General features: G+C 46.1%; 1 protein-coding gene across 1 annotated transcript in view; it reads right to left on the bottom strand.

The window, feature by feature from the left end:
• Nucleotides 1-15,466: 15,466 nt before the first annotated feature.
• Nucleotides 15,467-17,301, bottom strand: part of TG (thyroglobulin) — a 326,211-nt gene continuing 324,376 nt past the window's right edge. Inside the window, 1 exon segment of the mRNA XM_088449710.1 lies at nt 15,467-15,670. Within this exon segment, the coding sequence (XP_088305836.1) occupies nt 15,570-15,670 (101 nt within the window). The 3' untranslated portion in view covers nt 15,467-15,569.

A 17,301-nucleotide genomic window follows, 5' to 3' on the forward strand; every position in this document is an offset into this window, starting at 1 on the left:
CCACCACCCCAGTCCAGCTTTCCTAGCCCTGTGCCCCCCATGTCCATCCTTCCCTGCACTCTGTACCTCCATTAAGGTCCAGGGACCACAATTTACTGGGCCCCACAATTTCTGATGGCAGCCTTGGTAGCCGCGGCCGATTACAGCCACAACCGCCTGCCGCTGGCCAGCCGCCACCATCCCCAGACTCCCAGAGTGTGCATTGTGGCTGCTGGCTGATAACAGACGCCACCCCCCATGGGCCACCATAGCTTGCACTGCTGCCGCAGCCCCCCCCCCATACGCAGCTCCACTCAGCTGGGTGATATGTTGCTCCTCCCTCTCAGTCCTGACTCCTGATAGAAACAGCGGTAAGGTGGCACTTGCCGCAGCCTAATATTGTGTCACAATGAACTTGTAAAAGAACATACTTTAGTGCATTGCCTTATACTAGTAGAGTATACAGTAGGCCAGATCACAACAGCAACAGCGTATGCAGACAGCCGATTGTTGCGTACTGCGCATGCACAGTAGTGCACAACAGCAGCTTTGTGATAATGCAGACTATGGAAAGCCATAGCAGAGTGAGTGACAGGTAGTCAGTATTTGGGGGTGGTGATAGGGGGGTCATTGGAGAAACGCATGTGTGCCTGTCCATTTAAACACAATTGCATGGGCTTGTATAAATTAGCCACTGCGACAGCATATACAGCTTGTGTACTCACTGCATGCAACGAGGTTAGCAATTTCTGAGTAAGGTCAGACCTGCTGTAATTGTGCATGAGGGTCTGATGTTCCCGATGTATAGGCAGGACTGCAAGGTATTACGGATGTGAGATAGGGGTCTCTATGCTGGCCATTAGCATATTTTTGCAGCAGACTTGCGTGTGCAATCACATTAGCGATCCATAGTGAATCAGGCCTCGTTATGCGTTGCCACGCCCAGTTTCCCCATACCTCCACTTCAAATTTCCCACTTCGACGAATAGTGTAAGATATAGCAAGAAAAGTAACTGCGCACCTGGACAAACCATGTTGCAATACAAGGGCTGAAAATACATACATTGTTTTTGCCTGTGGGGGTAAATACTGGCTGCTCCTGCATGTAGGCCGCAAATGCTGGGCAGGTTTATTCTTACACTGCAATTTAGATCTCAGGGCCTGAACGCAGATTCCCGATTATTGGGAATCTGCTAATGTGCAGTATGGGTCCTGCTAAGACGCACGCAAGCCCTTGAATGCCTGATTGACAGGCAGTGGCAATTAAGGGGAGGTGCAGGGGCGGGGTCGGCTGGCGTTCCCGGAAACGGGGCGTGTCTGTCTGCGTGAAGCTTTGCAATTGTGATCCTTGCTGAATCAGGCCCACAGTTTGGACACACCCCCTCCCAAATCTAAATCCCTCTGCACATTTTATATCTGCCCCACCTGCAGAGCAGCACTGTGTTACCAGGATGCACAGTTACTTACTGTATATCTTACTTTATTCCCAAAGCGGAATCAGGCCCCGTATCTAATACTAAGGGGTACATTTCCTAAGATGGGAGTTCTATTAAGAAGTGATGTTGCCCATAGCAACCGATCAGATTCCAGGTATTATCTTCTAGAAGGTGCTAGATAAATGAGAAGTAGAATCTGATTGGTTGCAATGGGCAACATCACTTCTCAAATAGAACTCCCATCTTCGTAAAATTACCCCTAATAGATGATTATTGGTAAATCACAGGGGCAGCTTCTGGCCGCTCTACCAGATTTAATTTTGTTATGATTTTCTTTTTATTAGTTACCTGTTGCCTAGAATGTAAGGTGACCATATTTGCTGATGGTAATATTGGCCTGATTATGATGTGGACGCAGACGCAACCTTGTCTTTTGCCGCGGTCGCGCCTGCGCCTTTTTCCTAATGCCGCCTCCGATTTTTTAAGAGCTGAGACTCCTACTTGCATTTACGTCTGGCACATCTTTAGACGTTACCATTGGATCCTGCGCAAGACCTGTGCACACGTATTTTCTCCGTGTGACTATGACCTCCTGTGTAAGCAGCTGTGCCGCTTTCAGAGACCACTAAAATTCACAGACCCTGCTTCCGATACGGTGCGCAGACAGGACGCAAGCGCGGTGCGACTTGGACGTGAATGCAGCACAAGAAACATCGGTCAACTGCGCACATTTGGGCACTGCGTCAACCTCTGAATCAGGCTCTAAGAGAAGGGCTTTCAACTCCAATCCTCAAATAACCACAGCAGGTCATGTTTTCAGGATTTCTTCTATCCTGCACAGATGAGTTACTGTATTCTGCTCGGTCAGTAATGACCCCACCTCTGTCCAGACATACAGTATATCCTGAAGACATCACCTGTTGGGCGTAATTGAGGGTTGAGGTTGATTAAACCTGCACAAAACTATGAAGGGTTATTAACACATCAGGATAGTACTGTACTGTAAGGTGATAACTTGTATAGTAAATGATGGATTTGATCCATTGAATTTATACAATGGTTATTTTTGGGGGTACTGTACATTTTTCTTTTTACCCCTTGTGAGGCTAAATTGGTGATCACACCGCGGGTTTTCTTGGTCTTCGCCTGGACCTAGAAAATGATTTTATGAAGGGATGAGCCCATATGCATATTTTTTGGAACTTACGAACTACAGTATGTAACTATTTACTCTACAGAGGAAAACGTATCACAACTCACCCATAAAACAGCAGTAACCATTAAAGGAGAACATAAAAGTGTCACGGAGTGACATCTGGACCGCAGGTGGGCAGCAGTATAAGCCTCAATGATGCTGATAAGAACCGTTGACTGTTTTACATGTGTTAAGATATCTGTAGAAATTCTGACAACAATGCAAATTTATTCTTCTGCATCCTGTAAACCCAGGGTCAGCAACCCCTGGTACGCATCCAGACGTGACGCGCAGAACTCTTTTAAGTGTCCAAGCAGCCAATCACAATGAAACAGGTAGGACCATTGTTTATCTTTATATATAAAATCACAGTCCTGACTAATTTTGGCAGCAACACAGTGAAAATTCAAACACCAACTGTCACCCCAAGTACTGCCAAACATCACTGGCAGTTGGTGTGGCTCCCCTATTTGAATAGTGAGGGAAGGGAATGTGTTACTACACAAGTATGGGAGGGGAATGTGTTAGTACAGATATGAGGAAAGGAAAATGTGTTACAACAGCAGTGTGAGGGAAATGTATAACTATAGAGGTGAGTGAGGGTAATGTGTTGCTACAGAGGTGAGGGAGTGGATGTGTTAGTACACAGCTGAGGGAGGGTAATGTCTTACTATAGCAGTGATGTATTACTATAGAGGTGAAGGATTAATGTGTTACTGGAGTGGTAAAATGGAAATGGAAACAATAAGGCCAGTATGTACTAAAGGTAAAAATGCAGTAAAAACCCTATCTTCGGGGTTTTTACCGCATTTTCATATGTACTAATCCCTGGCCGCCCGATTTTTGATGCGGAGGGTAATGGCTTCTTACCGCATCCCGCTCCCCAACGCTTCGCCGCCACCCCGCAGTCGCCCAGTACCTCTCACTGCCTGCCCCACTCACCTCAGCCTCCTGCGGGCTCCTCCTGGGTCCCCCGCCAGACATCACCAGCAGGAGGCTCCCGGGGCTACGAGGGGAAGGAGACCCACAGAGACCCCCTCACCCGGCGTCTGCAGTTTTGCAAAGGGCAGCTCTTATCGCAAGAGCTGTCCTATGCGATACTAATCACATATGTTTGTACATATGCGATTAGTAATTTTGCGGCAACTGTCGGGATTTACACCGCAAGGTTAGTACATCCTGGCCTAAATATCTGAGGTCTACACAAGTGATACCAGGTACATCAGCTAGTATGTATATATAATAACTAGCTGGGATACTTGGCATTGCCCGGGTTGAAGACAGGACCCTGAAGTACACCTGCAGCCTTTATTTGTTTACATTGCCCCGCCTATTACCCCATTCCATTGATCCTGAAAGGACCCCACTGTGTGCTAACATGCATGCAAACATTGGCGTAATTACCGTGGGTGCAAGGGGTCCGACTGCTATGGTGCCCGAGCTGCCACTGTGGCCCACCACTCCCCCTGCATCCCATCACACACTCAAGGTGGGCCGGTTCAGTTAGGGCCATTGAGGGGGGCCTGGGTGTCAGTGATGTTGATTTGGTGCCCTCCCACCAGCTAATTACAGCTGGCGCACTGGCAGGCAGTCATGGAGAGACTACGCCGCCGGTCACTAGGCAATCAGAGTTTGTGGACCGGCAGCCAATCAGCAGTGGTGGCTCTTGATTGGCTACCAGTCTGCGAGCTCTGATTCAAATTGTGCCAGTGCTGCCTGTCCATGTCTACCACTGCCGTTCGGTATGCCAGCTGTAATTAACTGCCGGCCCGGCCCCAAATCCATACCTCATGGCTGCTGATGGCTCACAGGGGAGGTAAGTTACTTGGGGGGTAAAGGTGTAAGGGGCACTACTATTGCGTGGAATAATGTGTTATATTACTACTACTATGTGGCATAATCTGTAAAGGGCATACTGTGTGGTATAATCTGTAAGGGGCATTACTGTGTAGTGTAAGTGGCATTACTGTATGACAATGGCTAAGGGGGATTACTACTGCATGGCATAATGTGTATAAGGGGTACTACTGTGTGGCATAGCCTGAATGGGCTCTGTGTGGCTTAACATGAATAGGTTCTGTGTGGGGGCAGATGTATGTGGGGGGGGTTACCTCTGGGGGGGCTTTAAAGATCTTACTATGTGGCCCACAAAGTTCTAGTTATGCCCTTGCTTGCAAACACAGAGGCTCTGGATTTAATATGAACTTGCATGAGTCATCAAGTTTGCTCAGACTGAGGTTAAAAGGATACTTTTGTAGCTTTCTCACAGGCTTTTGTCAGACTGCCAATTTCCACTAGAGCCAGCCCTGGAACCTGTGTAATTTAAGAGTGTCCCCATTTTTAGAGATTGTGTAACAGTGTGTGGCCTTGACGGAGTTCAAACCTAGGCAAAACCCTAAACCTGGTCAAACTACACCACCATGCCAAATTTGGTGGAGCTAGGTCCTAAACTGTGGCCGTGCATAAAGGACAAACAGGCGGACAGACAGGAAGACCTGCTTTCTCGCTTATCTATATAGATGTATGAAGTCTGATTGTATAAGAGGGGAAGAAAGAGAGTCGCCGCGCAGCAATACTGTTTATCCAATACACCACGAAATACAATGTTGTAGCAGAGGGTAACAACACCAATCCTAGGTATCTTGGGGCAGGGGCGTAACTAGAACTTTGTGGCAAAATCTTGTAAGGGCCCCCCTCCCCCACTGGTACCAAGAGGTAAAAAAAAAAAAAAACACATCGGCCCCCACATGAAGATAAAAACATGCCTACACTCGCCTCACACACTTTCTTAACTCACACAACTAATTGGACCCACTTCAGTCTGGCTTTCGGTCCCAACACTCCACTGAGACAGCACTGACTAAGGTAGTAAATGATCTGGTCACTGCCAAGGCTAAAGGCCATTACTCCTTTCTAATTCTTCTAGATCTCTCTGCTGCCTTTGACACTGTTAACCACTCTTCTCATACAAACACTGCAGTCCCTAGGTCTTTAAGACTAAGCCCTTTCTTGGTTCTCATCATACCTATCTATACGCTCTTTCACTGTACGATTTTCTGATTCTACCTCCTCTTCGCTACCTCTATCAGTTGGAGTACCGTAAGGCTCAGTCTTAGGTTCTCTGCTTTTCTCAATTTATACCACCTCTCTCAGCAAACTAATCAGCTCCTTTGGATTTTTGTATCATCTGTACGCGGACGATACTCAAATTTACCTATCCTCCCCAGATTTGTCACCATCTGTGCTGGTCCGTGTCATTGAATGTCTCTCTGCCATTTCATCTTGGATGACATCTCACCACCTCAAACTTAATATATCCAAAATAGAATTAATTAAATTTCCACCGGCCAATAGTAGTTACCAACCTGATATCTCTATTACTGTTGACAACTCGACAATCAATCCCACTCCACAAGCTCGCTGCCTAGGTGTCATCCTTGACTCTGAACTGTCCTTTGGCCCTCATTCAGAGCCGCTCGTTAGCGGCAGTACGCTCGTTCCGAGCGATGTTTGCACATCTGCGCATGCGTACGGATTTTAGTACGCATGCGCGAACCAGTCAGTGCGGCCGAAAATCGTTGGTACGCAATATAGCGAGGGCCTGCTATTTTGAGTGACAGAATGAGGCGTATGTGGGTGGTAACAGGGGAAGGTGCTTGAAAACGGGGAGTGGAGATCCGATCGCAGGCGTGCTTAAAGGTCAAAACGGGCGTTTTAAGGGAGTGCATAATTAATACAGCAGCGTCATTGACCACGTCACTGGGTTATTTTATAGCCAGAACTGCTCGCAAATTTGTGGTAGCAAAAACCAACCACAAGAATAGCGAGCAGTTCATACGCTGGTCGATGTACTCGATTAATCTAATAAATAGCGGACATGACGTATGGTGCGAGCGGCCAGGGGGCGTTTTTAACAAATAAACGAGCGTATGTTTTGCACGCTCGTTCAGACTTAGAGGTGTGAACAGACTGCAATGTGCGTACGGATCATTTGAATAGCCACCCCTTGTTTTTGAACGAACGAACGCAAATAGCGTACGGCTCTGAATGAGGGCCTTTGTTCCCCACATTCAATCTGTCTCAAAATCATGTTACATACATCTAAAAAAACATATCCAAAATTCCACCATATCTTACACAAGACACTGCAAAAACTCTAATCCATGCACTCATTATTTCCCGCATTGACTATTGGAATAGTCTCCTTACTGGTCTTCCCAAAACAGACTTTTGCCTCTAAAATCCATTTTGAATGCAGCTATGAGGCTGATCTTTCTCGCCAAACGTTTATTGTCTGCTGATCCATTCTGTCAGTCCCTCCAATGGCTACCGGTTTTCTAACATATTCAATATAAAATACTTACACTCACACATAAAGCTATTAACCAAACCACACCAACATACATCTCTTCACTTATCTCAAAATATCTTCCAACCCAACATCTCCGCTCTGCACAAGATCTGCGTCTCTCATCCATACGCATTACTTATTGCCATGCACGGTTACAGGACTTTTTTCAGGTTGCACCTACCTTGTGGAATGCCCTCCCATGCACAATAAGACTTTCCTATAGTCTCCAAACATTCAAGCGTTCCCTGAAAACTCACCTCTTCAGACAAGCTTATCAGATTCCAGAATAGCCTACATAACTTTCATAGCTTCCATATCTAACTCCCATCTTATAGTATACACAAATCACATTTTCTCTTTCTTCAATTTCACATCCTCCTGACCCTAGGCCAACTTTCCAGTGTGACTGGATCATACAGCTCACCAAGAACATCTGCAATCGGGCTGGACCAATTTGTAATATGTAGCACCTATCCTTGTGTATCAACACCTATTTCCCTATAGATTGTAAGCTTGCGAGCAGGGCACTCTTACCTTTATGTCTGTCTCTTACAACACAGCTTTATTCTATTAATGTTGTTTAAAATTGTAAAGCGCAACGGAATATGCTGCGCTATATAAGAAACTGTTAATAAATAATAATATCCAGCACTGCAGACAGATAGATGTATATATATATATCATAAAAGGAGCCAGCCCATCCATTTTAAATGCAAGTACAAAAAGTATACTTGCCAAACCGTCATGATATGCGGGAACATGTAGTAAGTTGTCCATCCGACAGCTGTTTCGGCGCAGCACAAGCGCCTTCATCAAGGACACCCTAACTGACATAACATGGCAACATATATACCCAAATCCATAATTGGCAACTACACTCACCTGTATGGTGGCGCGCACCAACGGGCATCCACATGCAACCCGGAAGTGTAGCTCAATCCACACATAATACGTGCAGGCAGCCGCGTGTCAGCAACCAGAACAACAAACGTCATAACCGGTAGTGACATCGCGGGTGTCATAGCAACAGAATCATCATACCACAAGTGACCAAAGTTGCTAAGCAACCGGTCTGCCACTTAACCGGTCTGCCATATAGGTGTTAATGAGCAACAATAGCAACCACATTAATAAACATGACTGTAAATAAAGTAACAAGTATAATTAACATCGCCTAGTGAGTTGTCAATGGATAGATATAGATGATGCCATAATGTAAGCATACAAATAGACAACATGGATTCAACAATATAAGATATAATACAGGTAAATCAAACAATATAATAAATACCTATATACAGAGATAGCAATAAATAGAAATCAGAAAACATTCTGAAAAAAAGTCCAGAATTAATCTAGAAAAAATTTAGACCAAAGAACCGCATAAGCCATATCAGAGAAAGCAACTTAGATATTGTTCCTCATTAAGCCCGTTGGGTACAAGAGTGTTTAATCAGTCAATCCAATAACATTCGTTCTGTAATAGTGTTCTATTCCTATCACCCCCGCGTCTTAGAGGGGTGATGTAATCAATCGGCATGCATTTAAAATCCCTTAGTGCAGCGGTGGGGAAGCTGTTTTCTGCCGAGGGCCATTTTGATATATATAACATTATTCGCGAGCTGGGGCAGGTCACGCCCTCTCCGTGTGACATCACATGGGGCGGGGCCATAATCCCCGATGGTTACAGCAATGCCTGGAGCATCCTGAGAATGCTCCGGGGAGCTGTAAGGGCAGCAGTGTGACTGTCTGAAGCATCCTAAGGACGCTCCAGGTGGCACTGCTGCAGATTCTGCCTGCACGGTGCTATTCTAGGCACCCTGCTATCCAGATGAGGCTAGCAGAAAAAAAGCTCAGAGGGCCAGGCCAAATGGTTCCGGGGGCCTTATACGGCCCCCGGGCCTGAGGTTCCCCATCCCTGCCTTAGTGAGTGCCTGAGTGTGGCAAAGTGTCTCGCTGGTGGTGTATTGAGATCCACTGTAATTGGGGCTTTTTTGATTGAGGACCGATGTAGAGCGATCCTCTCTTTAAGTGCACGAATAGTCTTCCCCACGTAAAATAGGCAGCAGGGACACTTAATCAGATATACAACAAAACGACTGTTGCATTCAAGATGGTGCTGGAATTCATGTTTGGTACCATTCTTGGGGTCAAAAAAGTGATCACCCAGAATTAAAAATTGGCAATTGACAATATGCTACTAACAATATTTATGTGCTAAGCACTCCGGTTTCTGGACTATGATTGTGGAGGGCGACTGGGACTTGTAGTATGTATATATATATATATATATATATATATATATTAGATAAATATACCTGTATATAAAATAAATATTTATATCTACTGCACTATATACATATACTGTATATTATGTATATACACATAGACTGTATGTAGTGTGGTGAGAGGGGTTGTCAGGCAGCCAGGAAGGAGACATGGAGAGCAGATATACCATGTCAACTTGCTCAAACCCTGGCAAGAAGAAAGTCCAGACCCTGTACTTCTCGCTAGACCGCTCGGATGTCGCACTGGCTCTTTAAGAGATACGTTGTCCACAGAGTAGCGGTGAAAAGTACAACCCAGCGTCCGCAAGAAGACGACTGAGGGGTGTCAGCCATCACCAAGGAATATGTGCGCTTCCCCAAGCTTGGAAAGCGAAAGGGGGGGATGTGTGGTGAGAGGGGTGGTCTCTCACCTGAATTACCCACATTCTGGTGGAATCAGCTCCCTCCAAGGGAGGCTGGAGTGAATGAAACCTGTGCGTTCTGCATTGGCAGTGGTGGTGCGGAATTCCAGGTTTGCACATTTACACAGACCCAGCTGGAATAATCACTGGAGCACAGGAAGGGTTTAAAACTCCCCACACACCTGATGCCGGACAAACTGGCCAGGCAATAGGCTGGGGGTGGTGGTTATGGCCCCCATACATCAGCAACTGATTGCAGCAATCGTGCAATTTGCCATTGATTGTGTATAAAAATCTCTCTCTTTTTCAATCGATTGCAGATTGCAGAGTTGCCACAATCGATTGAAAAAGGGAAAGATTTTGATACTCAAGCGATTGCAAATTGCACGATTGCTGCAATCAATTGCTGATGTTTGGGGGCCTTTAGCATTAGGGTACCAGGACCTGGAGGGTCCACAGACAATAGCCCAAGGAGTGCTGAGACATTTACTTGTATGTTGTTGGCTTAATATCTGTTATGTGTCTGTGTGTGTCCAGGGCTATGCTCACATATGCTAAGGTGCAGTGTCTGTACCTGCCTGTATGGAGTCCTCATTTCAATTCCCCGTGTTACAATAGGTAATATACATGTTACTGTATATAATATTAATGGGCATATTATATTTATAAAGAAATGATAAATTAGCTTCATGAGCAGCTGCCCCAGCACAGTGTGTCTCACTCACAGTCACTCCTTTAAACACCGATGCTGCTCCGAAGCCGCTGCCTGCTGCCCCACATGACCCTACCACTATAACTCCCTTCCTGCCTCCCAAAGAAGAGAGAGACTCCCGAGATGATGATGATATCTCACGAGACCAGTAGCTCTGAGCGACATGTGGAAGCCAGACAGTGTCAGTGAGTGACACATAGACTCCCCCGTCCAGCATTTGCCAGTGGTCAGCGGAGTTTAAATAAACATAGTGGGAAATTTTTTAAAAAGTCTGCAGGGTGCAGTGGGTTGCTTGATGGGCCGGCAGTCCCACTAAAGCCGCATACACACTTAACGATATGTTCCACGAGCAATATTGTTAAGTGTTTCCCCTGCACCGCCGGGCTCAATGTCGTTAACGATATCGTTCAGTGCTGTCACCCTCCCTCATCCCCGAACTTGCAGAACCTGACGATATCGTCAGGTTGCCCTGCAAGTACAGGCCATGAAAGAAATCGTTAACGATCTGCGGGAGTGTGCATCGTTAACGATATCTTGCATACACACTGGATGATATTGAGCGTGATTAATGATATGGTTATCGATCAATTTATCGTCTAGTGTGTGTAAGCGACTTAAGCCTCCGGGCCCCATAGCAAGCGCACCCCCTATAGTTACGCCACTGTCTCCGGGTTAAGTAAGGTTCTAAACTGGGACTGAAGCCTAGACCATTATGTATTTTCTTGTATGATCAATAAATTGAGTTCATGTCTGGTGAGTTCCTGTTTCATTTCATAATTAGACACTGGAGATGTCAGAGCCTCAGAGCCTGCACCTCAGCTGCTGGGACTGATTACATGAGCGCAGACACATGTTCTATATTTATACATACAGTATATACACTCTTGCCAGTCTATAATTGTCTCTCAATGTGTGCTTTTGGGTGTCAGGTTTGCTATATTAGTTCTTGGAATATATTGCTGGGATGTAGTTATGAGACCGGCAGCCGAAAGGCCGCCGGTCTCAATACCGACATCCGAGTCCCAACAAGGGATTTGAGATAGACGTTGAAATGCCGATGTCTATCTTAATCCTGACGCCGGAACGCCGAAAGACGCAGGACCAAACCAGGTGAGTCCGGACGCCCTTAGCGTTAGCCACTGGGGGGGGGTTAGCTTTAGGGAGCATAACAGGGTTAGGTTTTGGGAGAGGAGGTTAGGGACTCCTAGGGGCGAGGGTTAGGCACCACCAGGGGGAGGTTAGGGTTAGGCACCCCCCCTGGGAGGGTTAGGGTTAGGCACCACTAAGGGAGGATTCGGGTTGGGTGGGAGAGGGGAAGGGTACTTCCCTGCCCTGTCGGGATCTTCTCCCTTCGGGCTGCTGGCGTTGGGATATGAACTATCAACCGCTGGGACTTCCTACCCATTCCTCCGACCAGTTGGAATCTAAATGATCTAAAAATACAGACAACTTCTATTTAAAATTGTAAGTTACTTTAATGAATTTTCAAAACCATTATATAACATTAGCCATAACCTATCCAGCTCGCTCCTATAAATTTGAATCTAAAGGTGCCGCTATGTAGCCATCACAGTGTAGGAGCTATTGCTGGTTGTTACTGACATCTGATAACATTGCTTGCGCTAGAGTGGACACGCCATATATAACACACATTAAAGGGAATCCCTAACAGACGAATAATCTCAAAGAATTGTTACACGGTCTAATAACCGTTGTAATTCCTACACCGTTCATAGAATAGAGACCAAAATATGAAAATTCTGTCAATGTCCCAATATTTATGCACCTGACTGTACATACACATCGGCCAGGACATTACAACCACTGACAGGTGAAGTGAATAACATTGATTATCTCATTACAATGGCACCTGTGAAGGGTTGGGATATATTAGGTAGCAAGTAAACAATCAGTTCTTGAAGTTGATGCGTTCGAAGCAGGAATAATGGGCAGCGTAAGTATCTGAGGGACTATGACAAGGGTCAAACTGATGGCTAGACAACTGGGTCAGAGCATCTCCATGATGGCAGATCTTGCAGGGTGATCCAGGTATGCAGTGGTTAGAAGTTAGAACCTACCAAAAGTGGTCCAAGGAAGCACCACCAATAAGCCGGCGACAGGGTAATGGGCTCATTGATGCATGGGAGTGAAGGCTATCCCATCTGGTCTGATCCCACAGAAAAGCTACTGTAGCACAAATAGCTGAAAAAGTTAATGATGGCTATGATGGAAAAGTGTCAGAACACACAGAGCATAGCAGCTTAATGCATAACCACAGACCAGTCAGGCTGCCCATGCTGACCCCTGCCCACCACCGATGGCACCTACAATAGGAACGCGAGTGTGATAACTGGAGCATGGAGCAATGGAAGAAGGTTTGATGAATCACGTTTTCTTTTACATCATGTGGATGGCTGGGTGCGTGTGCGTCCATTACCTGGGGAAGCGATGGCACCAGGATGCACTATGGGAGGAAGGCAAGCCGGGTGAGGCAGTGTGATGCTTTGTGCACTTTTCTGCTGGGAAATCTTGGGTCTTACCAGTCATGTGCATGTTACTTTGACACGTACCACCTACCTAAACATCCCTTCATGGCAACGGTATTCCCTGATGGCAGTGGTCTCTGTCGTCAGCAGGATAATGAGCCCTGCCCCACTGCAAACACTGTTCAGGAATGGTTTGAGGAACACAATAAAGAGTTTAAGGTGTTGACTGTCATACATTTGATTTCTGTGCTTTGTTTGAACCCATTTTCTTGCTTTAAGTTGCAAAAATAAATCCAAATATTTATTTGCAAAAATCACTGTCTGCCATTGTTTGTGTCTGCTTGGGGAACTTTTGCCTCTCTGCTAGGGATGGCTATCAGAGGGTAAACCATCAGTGATGTGCGGTCAGGTGAGGCAGTACCTCTCCTGTCTTACTTAGGTATACTCCCCAGTTTTGATGATAAAAATTATAAGAAAAATGTAAATAAAATATTATAAATATTTTTTTTGTACTATTCTGGTAATTTATATAGTCAAAACTCTGGAGTAAAAAGTGTATCTCAGGTGAGGCACTGCCTCTCCTGTCTACCTTTAACACATCCCTGATCAAAACTCACCAAATTTCCAGCACTATATACTGCTGCACCTTTGTATAATGCCCACATGAGCCCTTGGGTTCATATCATACTTGCCAACGCTCCCTCATTATCAGGGAGACTCCCTGTTATAGTAGCAATCTCCCTGTCTCTCTGAAGAGTCCATCAATCTCCCTGATTGCACCTTACCCTCATTATGAAGCTGTTATATAAAAAAAAAAAAAAAGCAGAGATATATACATTCAATTGGGCTCATTAGTAGAATTCCCCTGCATTGGTTATAAGGCACAGGAGGGCAGATGTATGAAGGTCTGTGAAGTGATAAAGTGGAGAGTGATAAACGACCAGCCAATCAGCTCCCAACTGACATTTTTCGAACACAGCCTTTAACATGACAGTAGGGAGCTGAGTGGCTGGACGGTTATCACTCTCCACTTTATCACTTTCCAGAGCTTCATACATCTGCACCAATGATCCCTATGGCTAAGGCTATACATGCATTTTCTGATAAGTATCAGTGTGGTTTACATCAATGGTACCATCAGTGCTTAGCATCGATGGCATAAAACCATCAATCGGTAACCATTGATAGTTTCGGGAGGATAGATTTACATTCACAGCTTTCATTTAACAAATTATCAAATTATAGAACATAAGTCTCAGCAGTTACCTACATAGGGGTTTATTTATGAAGCAAAAGCAGACGGTTCGTAAATACTCCCCATAGAGTACTTACTGCTCTAGCTCACTTACTGCTCATTCCTACTGCTTAATGTATTTTGCATGCATTGTTAATGTTTGTAAAACACATGGAAATAGTTCTGATATTTGAAACCATTTTTGCTTTTGTTACTACTATACTCACACTGGCATTTACTGTGTGCACCATTGAGGTAGCATTTTTCTAAATACTGTTTGTTCTATTATACCCCTTTTACACCGGAGCTAAAACCCGGGTTATTGCAGGGTTAACCCGGGCAGCTCCCTGGTGTAAAAGGGGAGAGTGTTGGATCGCCAGGTCGAGTGACCCGGCAATCCAACCCAGGTAAGTAGCAGGGATTAACACGTGCTTAGCCCGTGAAACCCCGCTGTGAGAACAGCGCACTCCGGGTCACGATGACCTGGAGTGCGCTGCTAGCCGGCCGATTGGTCCGGCTTCAGTGACGCTTGGAGATGATGTCATCTCCAAGCGTCCACTTTCACGCCGGGAAAGCCGGGTCTATGCAGACCCGACTCCGGTGTGAGCGGCGCCGACTCGGGAATATACTGAGTCGGCGCCGGCTAAATTCCGGGTCTGATCCGGATAGGAACTCTGGGCCTAAATCAGACCCGCTCGCGAGCGCTCGCCAAGCGGGTCATTGTTGGCCAAGTGCGCATGCGCACGATGGAGGCGGCTCCATCGTGCGCATGCGCGAGACCCGAATAACGACGGCCAAGCCGTCGTTATGGGTCTCGCACCAAAGGGGGCGTGTTGTCGATGGTGAGCGACAGCACGCCCACTTTGGTGGGCGTGCCGGGGGCGTGGCTGCCCAGACGGAGGCGCTCCCTACCGTCTGGGGCCGGCCCCACTGACATCATGATGTCAGTGGGAGTGCTTTTGGCTCTGATAGAGCCAAAAGCACTTCAGGGCTTGCGGCCACGAGACCCTACCGCAAGCCCGATGGTCGTAATGGTCTTGACAATCGCGACCATCATTTTGGCCGCTCGCTATAGCTGTGGGTGGTCACCCACAGCTATTCAAGCGGCCGAGACGCCGCTCTTAAATTCAGAGGGACGGCCCTGATTCAGAGCGAGCGCTCTGTCAGAGCATCCGGCTCTGAATCAGGGCCTCTGTTCCCACTCTGGGTCAGACCCAGAATTTAGGTGGAAAAGGGGTATAACTTTGTAATGCACCGAAAGGTGAATAGGTTAATATGTCTGTCTTTCATATTATTTAGAAAAATACAGTAAAAATACTAAAGTACATTGAAAATAAGTTTATTATTTTATGAAGGAAATAAACAATCAATTTATTATGGCTGAAAAAAAAATTGCACAATCAGACAAGTGACTATTTCATTAATCCAAACCCTCTGCACCAGAGAGCCTGGAATGAAAGTGGATTGGGAACAAGCGCCACCTGTCTTCAATAGGAGTCTGTTCTCTGCTTTGGGACGCTCTGTGTGACTGTAGATCTTAATCCCCCTTCAGAGCTATTTCTGGTGGACACAGATCCAATCTGTAAATCTACGAGAAAAAAATGAAAAGCCTTTAGCGCTAAGACTTGGCGGAGTCTATCACAGTGTGCTGAAGCTGCAGGTGGCACGTTGTGACCGAGGATTCCAGTTCCTCACCGCACCGAGGATGGCTCAGGTCTGTGTGTGACAACCCTGTGGTTTATGCTTTCCTGCCAGCACCTGGCACCTACACACAGCTCGCTGGGAGAAAGCGGCATCACAACAAAGGCTGCACTCTGTGCCAATGACTATGAGCTACATTTTAGTAGAGGAATTCCACAGACAAAAGAGTTATTTGTTTAACTTGACACCATGTACAAAACACTGTAGGGCTGTCTTTTTAGTTCCGCCCAGTACATAAAATCGTTGCCGCCAGCGATAACACTTTGAAAATCTGCCTCAGTGATATTGTGCTGTTAAATTGTAGCAATACACATAACCGGACTGGCTACTCGTCAATTCTTGAAAATGCCAGAAGGGGCGACGGCCTGATGGGACGGTCCAGCCGCCTGAAGGCCTGGCCGAGCAGCTCTGCTTCCGGTCGCTCTGCTCGGCTGGTATGCTTAGACCGGACGTGCCGTGAGTCCACGCTTTGTGACTTGTGACCATGCCCATTTTCCCGTGGCTGTGGCGACCCACTGGTGATGTGTGATTTTTCTATCACCGCAATAATCAGCCTTATTACCGGATCGGGGCTCCCTAATTAAAAGGCCCAACAGGTGTGTGAGAATGATTACTAACATCAGTCATAGAGCCGTATTTAATTTGAGCCGAACCGCGTTACTTTTCCGCCTCCCGGACTTTTCGCCTACTTCGCCTGTCTAGCAGGCGGAAAAGTATCGCGCGCGTGCCCGCGTATCCCCGTATTCAATTTGAAAGTACGCGAAAACGGGTCCTGGCGAAACTTGAACAGGCGGAAAGTACTGTCCGAAATGGGGAAATCAGCCTGACACCCCCCAAAAGATGCTCTGACATGGGGGTTAGCTATGGTACCCCCAATTTGACTTGCTCTGGGAATTTGCTGTTTTTAAACGGGCTCAATAGCTGCTAAATAGCGTTTTTCTATACATGGTGCAGAATAGTATTCAGGAGTATTTTTTCCAGAAAATAACTTATCCCAGCAAATTTGGGGTACTTGAAAATGGGGGTCAGCATATTTAAAAGTTGCTAAAGTGAAGTTGAAAAAATTGTGAAAAATCCACCTGCCGCATGCACCTGCAATCAAAAAAACACTTGGGGCATACTTGGGGACCCCCCCCAGAGTAAAGTTCGCTAGTTTTTAACTTTGTACCCCAACTTTTTTTTTTCGCCCCCTTTTTCAAAGTCATTTTTTGGGGTGTCGAGTTTTTTTTTTTTTACAGTTTACCTTTGGGGGACTGTCTGAAGGCTGCACGGGGGTTCCCACAATGTTGCACCCCAAAACCCCAATTCTGCACTTTTTTACGCCTGCTATTCATAGGTGAAACTTTTTCACCTAGTACATTGCATTGACTTTCAAATTGAATATGGGGTAAAAGCAAAACAGGTGAAAATGACGTCATCGGCGAAAAAGTATCGCGGATCCGGACTTTTCGCCTCAAATTGAATACGGGCCATAGCTATAAAAGCAGTATAGAAGAGACACACACCTGCACCAACCTG

The sequence above is a fragment of the Taudactylus pleione genome, unplaced genomic scaffold (assembly GCF_031769625.1).
Source record: "Taudactylus pleione unplaced genomic scaffold, aTauple2 ptg000493l, whole genome shotgun sequence".
NCBI lineage: Eukaryota > Metazoa > Chordata > Amphibia > Anura > Myobatrachidae > Taudactylus > Taudactylus pleione.